Raw genomic sequence first — 12455 nt, 5'->3', positions numbered from 1 at the left:
TTGGAGAAGTTTTTTAAGGAGGTTTCCTTATTGGGGGGGTGGGGGTGGGATGTGGATGTCAAAGGTGATTTGCTTATGGTTAGACCTGACCAATGAGGGGGTGACCACTGGTTTGGAGCATCTATCTCCCAGGTTGGTAATGACCAGGTCTAGGATATTGGCTCCCCTGGTGGGACAATGGATTAGTTGATCCAGGGCATTGGAATTTATGAATTCCAAGAACCGTTGGGAAAAGGAGTTGGTACGCAAGTAGTTTTCCCAATTAATGGCAGGGTAGTTGAAATCACCCAGTATTAGAGTGTTTGGTTGTATCTTAATATTTTCCAGTATGTTTAGAAAGGTGTAGTGAGAATCTTGGTGCATGGTGGGGGATCTGTAGCAAGCTACAATTTGGACTGCAGACTTACCTAGTGTTAGTTGCACCTGGAGAATTTCAGATGCATTCGGTTGGGCAACTAGCCTGGAGGTGTGAATATCCTTGGTGAATATGGACACTCCTCCACCTTTAGTGTTTCGGTCTTGGTTTTGTGGCCGAAAAGTGTGGTAAGAATTGTAGCCTGGTATTGCAGGGGTGCTCTCTGGAGCCTTGAACCAGGTCTCAGTTACTGCACAGATATCGATGTTCTCCATTTTTAGGAGTGCCTCGAGAGAGTGCATTTTGAGCTTTAGACTTCTAGCATTGAGTAGCATTACCTTCAGATTTTGTATGCTTATATCTGTTACGGTGGTGGTTTTATCCTTTGAACCTTGCCTAAAAGAGGCACTATAGGGGTGCTCTTCCTGGTGGCAGGAAAGCTCTAGGAGGCTTGGCACCCAAACCTGTCTTTTTAGTCAGCTCAGCTTGAGCTAATTGTCTGGGCATGTGGAAGGTGTCCTGAAGCTTTGGAAGCTGCCCAGCTATTATAGCCTATGCAGGATAAAACCCATACAGCTTAGACTACCACATTAGTGATCAATATGTAGAACACCAACTTCTACATGTGTACATATGGTAAGTACACTAGATGTGGGCACATTGCTAAACTGGGGCGAAAGATAAATAACAACAATACTGAAAACCTACTTACCAGGTACAAATTACAGAGCAGAAAGATCCCAGTGCTTTGATCAGAGGTAATTTCAAATCAAAATCACATGACAGTTCAGAAATGAATGCAGAAGAAACTGTAGAAGTTAGTAATAAAAAAGAAATGGAAAATATGCCGAAAAACACCTTACTCTCCTTATTATATATGGTATGCAGGAAAATTCTGACACAACTGTGTACCCAAGGTTCCTTGCATATGTGTATGATACTATAGCATAAGCCTCTTTGAATAAGTTTCTAATTTACAATAATGGAGTAAGTTTGATGTTTTGTTCTGTGTTTCTGATAACTGTATACTTATTCTAAATTATTAATTTTAACATACAGCCTTATAGAATCAGCTAATGAATGCTGCAACATTTAAGGGACTATGGCACTTCTACTGATACCAATGATAACACTACATTTCATCAGCAGCTGTAATACTGATGATGAAGTTGCAGGTCATTCTGCAAACAATGGCATCTATGCTGTGCTGTGTTTCTATTTTATTTTCTCTCTCATATGCCTGTTTTCACTTTATGGTTACAACCTTAGAATGATTTTATAAAAGGTAATGGCCAGTACTGTATGTACATTAGTAAAGCATTCTGAATTGCTCAATTACATTTTGCTCTTCAAAGCTGAAATTCTTTGTACTATAATATTTCACAAAGCCAATTTCAAATTAATACCTATGTTTTACTACAGATGTTGAAGTTTCCCGGTACAGAAGTATATACTCTAATTTTCTTAAAGTTATCTCCCATGACATTATGACAGATGGGATATAACGTTAAGAAAACTGAAAGGGAGATGTTTTTAACTGCAAATAAAACACATAAATATCTGATTTCTACAGCAGAAATAATATAACGGGAGAGTGTCTGGCAAAACAATTAACTGCAATTCCATGAGATTTATATGTCAATCAAGTGCAAAAATTTGCATAGTGCTCTTTAATGTTTTCTTGAAAATTAATGCATACATATTTATAAAGAACCACTGCAAGTCAAAAGTAATTTTCATTTACCTCGGTCATCTTTGCGTCTTGGTAATCCCTGCCTTTGGCATCTGGAAGTATTTATTATTTCTTCTCTTCTACGTGTCTGAACAACATGAATTGCTTCTAAGTGTTTAGCAAGAGCTGTAGATATATTGGCATGAAGTGGAAAGCTGCGAAGATACTCCATTTTTCCAAGCAAAGCAACAACCTATAATAAATAAATAAAAAACTATTTATATAAACCTACATTATATATTTATATTTATATGATTTACCTATGAACCTATATATACTCATCATGAAATAGCCACTTGATATTAATTCTGAATATTCATACACATACTTATCACCCACAACACTGGTATAAGGCTGACGGGACTTTGCAGGAAGCTTTATGTGGCTGACAATGTACAGAAGGTGGCACTGACCAGTGAGTTAAGGCAGCAATACCCCCAATCGTAATACTGCAGCCATGTTAGTTATACCCTGCTGGCTCCTTAAAAGAGATGTGTAAAAGACACAGCTGGAAGAAACACACATTAAATAAGGAGGAAAAAGGAAAACTTCTCTCCCACAGACTGTACAAAGAAGATAGTATTCTGTCTTTTCAGAAGCCCATTTTGAGGAAACTTTCCTTCTAGTATCGAATGGCAGGATCCTAAGGCAGGATCCTAAGTCTTTGGAAACAACATGCACACAATCTCAGGTGTATTTAGTATCTGAAGACTGAAGTTGCAGCATATAATAGCACAAAGCTTCCTTGAAGTCAAAAGATCTCTCTCTCTCTTTCGGCTTTTCCTGGTTAGACGTCGCCACAGCGGAACACCTTGTCCGGTCATGATTGGCAGTGGAGTTTTTATGGTGTCGAGTTGCCAGCCCAGCACCCAACCTTCCGCAGAAGGCACACACACACACACACACACACACACACACACACACACACACACACACACACACACACACACAGACACACACACGTACTCACGCCTAGGGCCACTTTTAGCGCGTCCAATCCACTTGCAGCATGTCTTTGGGGATGTGGGAGGAAACCGGAGCACTCGGAGGAAACCTACACAACCACAGGGAGGACATGCAGACTCCGCACAGAAGACACCACAGCCGAAGATCAAACCAGAGAGCCTCTTGCTGTGAGGCGACAACGCTAACTACTGCACCACCGCACCTAACACTGCTATAATGGAGGTTAAGAAAATGCTGGGAGAAATAATCAGTTTTCAGCAGGAAATATTACTTACAGGTAGGGACTGGAATTTGATTTGCAGCAGGGAAGATGTGTCTGGGGGGAGCCCATAAGTGGAAATATAACAAAGGAAAGGTAGATTTTTGAAGACATTTATGAAAATATTTGGCATGGAAGACGTGAATGCAGTAGTAGGAGTTCAGAGTGAATTTACATATTATTCCCCAAGATACAAAAACTGGGATAGGCCATACAAAACGTATGTAGTCAAAAGATATGAAAGAAAAAAAGCCCTTAAATGTAACAACATGGTCACTGCTTTAAATTATTCCGTAAAGTGCAGGACAGCATAGTATTATGATCCAAAAACCTGCCTTAAAAATAAAATATTTATTGATTGATTTATTTATTGACATTTGATTACTGGGAAAGTCCGACTGGGTAGAAGCCCATTTTTAGCAGAGGCCTAGGGAGAAAAGCTCCAAAGCATTACAAAACTTTATAAGAAAAAGAAGTTATGTACTCACCATAAAGTTACATGTGTGTTGTCCATCTTTGCCTTCATTCTTACCAGGTTGGGTTCGGATCCGATCCTCGGATTCGACTCGGCCTTTATATACAAGCTCGAGGTCTTTCACTAGTTGTGCCTAAACCCTATCGCAGCATGCACTAGGTAAACTCCACAGATCTTGTTTGCATTTATAATAACAGTAAGAGAAATAAATACAGTTTAATAATACAGAGTGCAATAAAGAAGCCCAGAGAATAATGATAACCAATTTTCCAACTCAGTCTTCCAGGAGTAAAAATGGTTGGGGGAAAGGAGGGTGGGATGCAAGAATGAAGGCGAAGATGGACAACATACATGGAACGTTATGGTAAGTACGTAACTTCTTTATGTGTTGTCCTACCTCGCCTTCATTCTTACGAGGTTGAGACAGAGTCCCTAGCACCATCTTTCTTGGGTGGCTCAAGGGAGAATATTCTTCAGAATCGTGGAACCAAAAGAGGCCCTGTTCCTGCAGGCCAATTCGACTTTGTAATGAGTGATAAAGGTATGTGGTCTTGCCCATGTTGCTGCAGCACAAACTGTATCAACTGGTAGCTGAACCAGAAAAGCAGAAGAGGTTGCAATGGCTCTTGCAGAGTGGGCTTTAACTTTATGGGGAAGATCTCTGTTCTGAGACTTATAGATGAAGGTTATGCAATCTGAAAGCCATTTTGAAAGTGTCACCTTAGTGATTGAAGTACCTTTCTTTGAAGCTGAAAAAGATATAAAAAGCTGGTCAGATTTTCTGAAGTTTTTAGTCCTGTGTAAATAGAAACATAATTGCCTATGCTCATCCAGTTGATGTAACATGTATTCTGCCTTATTCCTGTAATTTGGGTAAAACACTGGCAGCTCTATAGATTAGTTCAAATTTGATTCTGAACATACTTTTGGAAGGGTTTGTTCATAAGGATACCCTGTCTGTGGAAAAGCAAGTAGGGCGGCTTTATTGACAAGGCTTGTATCTCTGACATCCTCTTAGCAGAGGTAATTGCTATCAAGAGAATAGTTTTCCATGTCAAAAACTTGAGATTGCAAGATGATGCTGGCACAAAACTGGGAAAAAATTTAACAAAACAGGACAAAATTTAAGTCCCATGGTGCTGGGGGGTGGGGTCTATAATAGGTGGTCGTTGAAATAAAGTAACTTTAAGTAATGCCTTGCATAGCCTATGAGACATAACATTGAGGCCAGATTCACCTATATGAAAACTAGATATCACTGCTAGTTGAACTCTAATGGTAGCCGCAGTTGCACCCTCATTGAATAATTTTGCTAGGAATTCTAGAATGGAATTGACTGGGACTGCAAAGGGATCAATGTGGTTATGAGAAGCCCATAATGAGAATCTTTTCCATTTGGTTCTTCTATATATCTTTCTTGTTGAAGCCTTATGAGAAGAAATTGGGATGTGTTTGATTAAGAGAGGTTAGGAAACCTGGCTATGGTTGGAACTGGAGCAGCCAAGCTGTCAAATTGAGGTTTGAAGGGAAGGATGGAGTGTTCCTGACTCATGAGTCAAAAGGTCTGAAACTGGGTCGAGAATCCAAGGCTCCTCCCGAAGATGAGGCCACAGGAAGGAGAGCCAGATTTGATGAGGCCAGTATGGGGCGATGAGTATCAAGTCCTTTCCCAAGCAACTGGCTTTCTGAAGAACTTTAGGTATTAATGGAAAGGGAGGAAAAGCGTAGAGGAGACTCGTGGGCCAATCGTGAACAAGTGCATTCCTTGGTGACTTCCCCGGGGGGATAAGGGCAAAGTAGCTGCTGCATTTGGCATTCATGGATGTCACAAAAAGGTTGCAGCAAGGCTGGCCCCATTTGCAGAAAATCTTTTCCGCTACCTCCTGTTTTAGGGACCACTCATGAGGCATCAGAATTGCTCTGCTGAATCTGTCTGCTATCGCATTGAATTTCCCTGGGATGTGCGTTGCTATCAGAAAACGTTGGGAGGAGGTCACCCACTGCCATACTCTCAGGGCCTCTGAACAAAGGGGGGTAAGATCCGTTTCCTCCTTGTTTGTTTATGTACCATAAACTGACATGCTGTCTGTCTGTATTGTAATAGTTTCCAGCGGAAGTGAGTCCTGGAATGCTTGCAACACTAGAAGCACCGCTCTCATCTCTAGGACATTAATGTGCAAATGGGCCTCGTGATCCTGCCAGGTGCCTTGGACTGTCTTTACTAGATAATGCCCCCCCACTCTATCTGAGAGGCATCTGTGTTCACTGTGGCCAATGGTTGGGGAAATACAAATGGTCAACCTAGTGTCACATGACTGGAGTAAAGCCACCAATGAAGGTGTTTTTTGGAAGTTTCTGTTATCATTATTTTGTGGGACATCAGCAATTCCTGCATTGACCACTGAGTGGACAGTAGCCACTGGAGAATTCTTATGTGTAGACGTGCTAAGGGTATCAAAGTTATTGCTGCTGCCATGGTGCCCAAAACTTTTAGGACTATCCTTGCTTGAGCTTTTTTCTTTGTGAGATGATTTAAAACCTGACATTGTAGAACCTGACCTCTTTCTGGAGGAAGTCTGGCCATCATGTTTGTTGAATCCAGTTCTGCTCCTATAAATAAGAAATGTTGATAATGCAGCACGGCAGATTTCTTGTAGTTTATTGTAATTCCTAGGTGACAGCAGAGCTGTAAGGTGGTGTCTCTCACTTTTACTAGGAGATGCTTGGTAGTGGTGGTTAGGAGCCAGTCATCTAAGTATGGAAACACATGGAATCCTAGGTGTCTCAAGTGAGCCGTGAATATTGCCATACATCTGGTGAACACTCTGGGAGCTGTAGTGAGGCCAAAGGTTAGAGCTCGAAACTGGTAGTGACTGGCTCCTCCCACCCAAAAGTGCAGGTGTCTCCTGGATCACCTGTCCATTTTTATGTGGTAGTATGCATCTTGGAGGTCTGTCGAGCACATCCAATCATCTTGCCCCAGAAAAGGGAGTATTGACTGCAGTGTTACCATCCAGAACTTGGACTTTCTTACTAATTTATTTAAATTGCTGAGATCCAGACTTGGTCTCCAGTCCCCTGTTTTCTTTGGCACTAAAAAGAATCTTGAGTAAGTTCTGGATCCTATTTGGTCTGAAGTGACTGTTTGGATGACTCTTTTGTCTAGTAACTTTTGAATTTATAACATCGCCTGTTCCCTTTGACTGGGTGGAATGTGTGGGATCTTTTTTATATTTTTTATATTTGGGATGGGGAAGGAAAAGGGTATGGAGTAACCTCTGGATATGATGCTTTGTATCCATTTGTCTTTTGTTATTTGTTGCCAGGCTTCTGGGTACAAAGATAAGCGGCCCCCTGACTGCCTCCAGAGATGGACAGTCGGGCCTCCTTTCAGGAGCGCTGAAAGGGCTTACCAAAGAAAGATTCTGTCGCCCTGATACTGCGGACCTCCTCTGATGTGTGGTCGGCATCTTCCATTACTACTTCCCCCTCTACCCCTGGGGGTCTATATCACGAGATTGAAACCTTAGGTAGTCGAATACCTAAAGGTCGATGTCTAAATATTGAACTGTAAAAATCGTGAACGGCCATTTCTACACAGGGAAACAAGTTGCTTGGCCGTTATGCAGATTTTGCCCTTTTTACAATGTAGAGCGATCTCAGAGTTGTTATATTTAGTTGGGGGGGATATGGGTGAGGGGCAAAGCCCCCACTTGATTTTTGTTTAAAACTTTTTTCTTTTTTTTTTTAGTTTGTCCAACAGCATTGTTTCCCTGTGTGGAAAAAAGAAGTTATGTACTCACCACAACGTTCCATCTGAGTAGTTATACTTAATTTTTCTGCAACCTGTGGGTATACGGATCTGTATCGGATCAAAGCCGGCAACTTTTTTCTAGCATCTGCTCCTAGCCACGACCACTGAACAGCCAGAGTCCATTGAAGAACCCGCATGTGAAGGCGCACATACAAGAGAATAGATATGGCGGCAGCCATGGAGCACAGAGCCCGGAGAACCTCACTCGCCTTTGAAGACTTGGAGTTAGCTATCTGAGCTGTGTGGCACCTGAGATGTAGAATCCTGTCTGGAGTTAGGAATACCTTCATCTGCAAAGTGTCTAACCATGCCCCAATGAAGTCTAGAATTTGTACTGGTTGCAAATGGGATTTGTGAACAATGACTGTAATTCCCAGTAGGTCTGCTTACTGAATGAAATAATCTCGGGCCAGACGCAAGTGATGCTTGTTGTGCGCAGTGAAGAGCCAGTCGTCCAGGTATGGAAACACCTGAATACACTGAAGCCTCAGGTGAGCCGCTACAACTGCCATTACCTTGGTGAACACCCTGGGGGCTCTGGTGAGACCAAAGGGTAGGGCTCTGAACTGAAAGTGACTGGCTCCCAGCCGGAAGCGCAGAAACCTCCTGGAGCTTCTGTGTATTTTGATGTGGTAGTAAGCATCCTGAAGGTCTAACGAGCACATCCAGTCGTACTCTCGGAGATAAGGTAGAATGGACTGTAGGGTGACCATCTGGAATTTCTGTTTTGCTACCGACAGGTTTAATGTTGACAGGTCTAAAATGGGCCTGAGGTCCCCGTCTTTTTTGGCACCAAAAAGAACCTTGAGTAGACGCCTAATCTGGACTGATCGGGGGGACCTTTTCGATGGCTCGTTTGAAAAGCAGCTTTGAAACCTCTAGAGCTGCGGCCTCCCTGTGAGCGGGTGGAACATCCGGGAGATGTTTTGTAATATTTGGAAAGGCAATGAAAGGAATAAGGTAACCTCTGGATATTATCTGAAGAACCCAGTGATCTGTCTTAATGTACTCCCATGCCACTGGGTGTAAGGATAATCATCCCCCGACTGCCTCCAGAGTAGGACAGTTGGTCAACCCCTCAGGGCTGCTGACCGGGTCTATCAGAGAAGGGTTCCCTAGACCCGAAATTCCTGGGACCCCCTCTACCTCTGGGTCGGCATCGATCCTGTCCCCCTCTGCCTCTGGGGGAATAGCTGTCCTGAGAATCCCAGGAAAACTGAGATTTTCGGAATCACATCTTCTTCTGCCCTCTTTGATTCCTAGAGAAGGACCGCTGAGGGTTAGAGAAGCAGACTCCAACGGCAGACAAAGTCTTCCCGTCCTTTTCGCTCTGGACAAGTGTGTCACGTACTGTCTTCCCAAAGAGGGAAGAACCGTCATAGGGAGCGTTGATAAACGACGCCTTGAAAGGGTCCGCGAACTGACACAATCTGAGCCAGGCATGACGCCTCATGGCTATGCCTGTCCCAGCCGCTCTAACTGTCCTTCCGTGGCATGGGAAAGTAGCCACATAGATGTATTTGAGACTGACATCAGAGTAGACATTTTCGCTGAGAACAAACTGTCTGTCCTGCGGCGATAAAGACTCGGGGGGTGACTTAGTGAATTCCGAAGCAAGGTCTCGCTGAAGTCGAATCACATGTGCCAAATAATTCAGAGCATGGATAGAAAAAGTTGCTGAGGAATATACACGCTTCCCAAACCTATCCGCCGACCTAGACTCCTTGTCTGGAGGGTGGACTAAGGAACTCTCCTGTGCTAGTTCCTTCTTTGTGGCCACCGTGACCAACATAGCATCAACTGGGGCTCCTTCTGACCAGGGTTGTCTATCAGAAGGAGGAGATAAAACCTTGTCAGGACGTTTGGGGATGAGCTCTACGTTGTCGGGCTCCTTCCATGCCCTCGTGGTGATGAGGTCCACCAAGGGGACTGCTGGTGGGGACACCCAGGAAGTAGATGGGCCCGTGCCAAAGGTCTCCAGGAACACTGACTCATCCCCAGAAAGTTTTGGTGCTGACCAACCTCCCCTCTGGCGGAGGATCTCCATAATTTCTCCGAAGGAGACGGCTTCGAGAGGTGACCTGGGGGAACCTTCTCCTTCATCTAAGTCAGTGGTGAGGGACTTGTGGGAGTCCAAGTGCCTCCTTTTGCACTTGCGCTTGCGGTGGCCCTCTTCAGTGGGACTTTCAGAAGGGGATCCGTGAGCCGCAGGGGTTTTCTCAGGGAAAATGACCTGGGGATCCTCTGGCACGGGCTGTCTCTGAGACAGAATGAAGGGAGTCGTTACCAAATCCAGGGGGGCCTGGGTGGTATCCGAGGGGATGGGCTGGGGTCTCAATTCCTGGGAGAGAACCCTCTCCACCACTTCGAAGGCCGAGGGAGAAGTCCTCCCCGGATCCAAAGCGGGGACCTGAGCCGAAGACAGGGTAGCCTGAGGTTCGAGGGAACGGATCAGGTCCGAAAGGGTCAGAGCCGAAGAATCCTTTCCCCCGGGTCCGACTCCCTGCCCGCGGCTCCGAGAGTCACTCGGATCTGAACAAGTCGGATCCGAGGATCTCTAGGTAACAGCCGGAGTCGAGGTTGGAGGAACTGTCGGCGGCGTGCTACCAGCTCCGAAAAACCTCGGATCCAGGAGCCCCGAAGCCGGAGCACGGATCGGGGAAGGAGAGATGGGGCGGAAAAGAGGCATGGAGGTCACCCCTCCAGGGGGAGAGGGACCTGGCAAGACTCCCATCTGAATCTGGGTCTGAAGAAATCTCCGCATCATCCTGTCCATATCCATGTCCGATAGGCTCCGAGTTGACCTCGAAGAGGCCACCGACTTGGATCTGGCTGGTCTGCGCAGAGGGGTGGATGGCCTCGGGTTCGAATGTTTCAATGGCTCCGGTGAGAAACGTGGTGACCGGGGCAGAGGAGAAACAGGCCTCATGGTCTTAGATGGGGGGGGGGCTGAGAAAGAGATGCCTGCCTTTCTTTTTCTCCCTTTCTTCTCTGTGCCTTTCCTTTTCCTTCTCTTTTTCTTTATCTTTGTCAGACTCACTGACTGAAGATCTGTCCTTCGAGGACCCATCGCCCGATGAAGAAGGAGGTTGAGTCCCTGTCTGGGGTGGTACACTAGCGACCGAGGCCGAGGCAGAATCCAGCATGGCAACTGGGAGAAGGACTTTGGTAACTAGCTTGGTCTTACGATCCCTAAGGGCCTTAGGGTTGAAGCCTGAACAGACAGCACACTGAGTGGATAAATGTGCCACTCCTAAGTATATCACACACAGAGTGTGACCATCGGCAGGGGAAAGCTTATGGCCACACTCTGTACATTTTTTTAAAACAGGCTTTGGGTGGTCAGTCATAGTCCTGCACTCAAAGGTATAAGTACTACCTTTCCAAAAAAAACACACACACACAGGTAGGGGAAGGGCAGGCCTAACTACTACTCTAATACAAAAAAACTTTTTTTTTTTTTTTTTTTTTTTTTTTACACTAACGACCAAATGCATTACTTCAGAAGGGGAGGAAGGGTAATCCTAGACAAGCACACCTAGATATAAGCAAAAAGTATCCACTTACTATCTCTTTTTAGCTCAGAGCAAAGGACACCACGATGCACACTACTGGCGTGGCAAATGAGATCTGAGGGAAGATAGGAGACGGTAGGGCATTATGGGTAAGAGAAGGATCTCGGAGCTTGGACCAGATGCTAGAAAAAAGTTGCCGGCTCGGATCCGAAACGGATCCGTATACCCACAGGTTGCAGATAAAATGAAGTTAATTACTTCAGATCGGCCATTCACGATTTTTACAGTTTGATATTTAGTGATCGACCTCTAGGTATTCGATTACCTAAGGTTTTGCTCTTGTAATACAGACTTGCCCCTGGGGGAAGATTCACCACATGTGTCCTGGAAAGCTCTTTGAGATTTTCTGAACCACATTTTTCCACTTCCTTTCTGACCTTTAGGATAAGGCCTGGTAGGTAGGGAAAAATGGACTCCTACATCAGACAGAGTCTTTCCTTCTTGCTCACACCTGGTTAGTGTGTCCTTGACTTCGGGCCCGAACAATGACGAGCCATAGAATGAGGCATTCACAAAAGAAGATTTAAAGGGGTCCGCAAAGTCACACAAGCGCATCCAAGAATGTCTCCTTAGGGAAATTCCTGAACCTGCTGCAATACTTGCTCCATCCGCTGCATAAGAAATCAGCCTCATGGAGGAGCTGACAACTGAGTGTAAGGTAGAGAGCTGAGAGGAAACTATCTGAAACCCCTTCAGCTACTGAACCTTGGAGAGTATCTCGTTGCTCTTTCAGTAGGTCTCTCTGTAATCTAGTAAAATGGGTAAGGTAATTCAGCGATCTGAGGGCAAAAGTCTCTGAAGAAAAAACCCACTTCCCATATCTGTCCACTGTGCGAGACTCCTTGTTCAGTGGATGAACAGAAGAAGATGTCTATGAGAGTTCCTTCCTGGTGGCTGCTGCCACCACCATAGCATCTACTGGGACACCTTTAGTTAAAAAGGTTTTGTCTGCCGGGGATGTTATAAACGCATTTGGCCTCCTAGGAACAGGTTCCACTGAATCTGAAGACTCCCACACCTTCCGAGAAACTAGGTACATAGGTTAATCGAAAGGTGGAGACATCCAAGTGGAGGAAGGGTGAGATCTGAAAGCTTTCAGGTATAGGGACTCCTTTGGTGAAGGATTAGTGGACTTCCAGACGCCTCTCTGTTTAAGGATTTCTAAGATGTCTCCAAAGGAGACATCATCAGGAGGCAACAGTGGGAACCCTTCAGCTTCATTGAGGTCAATATCAGAAGTAATGGACTAATTTGGGGAGTCTAAATGATTCCTCCTGCA

At 44.7% G+C, this 12455-nt stretch overlaps 1 protein-coding gene across 1 annotated transcript in view; it reads right to left on the bottom strand.

The window, feature by feature from the left end:
• MEIOC (meiosis specific with coiled-coil domain) overlaps window positions 1–12455 on the bottom strand; it is a 2160044-nt gene that overhangs the window by 300068 nt on the left and 1847521 nt on the right. Inside the window, exon 5 of the mRNA XM_044055092.1 lies at window positions 2100–2280. Coding sequence (XP_043911027.1) covers window positions 2100–2280 — 181 coding nt within the window. The remainder of the gene's footprint in view (window positions 1–2099; window positions 2281–12455) is intronic.

This window comes from Protopterus annectens, chromosome 13.part0 (genome assembly GCF_019279795.1).
Source record: "Protopterus annectens isolate FY-2018-M chromosome 13.part0, PAN1.0, whole genome shotgun sequence".
Classification (NCBI taxonomy): Eukaryota; Metazoa; Chordata; order Ceratodontiformes; family Protopteridae; genus Protopterus; species Protopterus annectens.
Note: the sequence above shows the minus strand (reverse complement) of the source record. Positions and strands in the feature narration are given on the sequence as shown.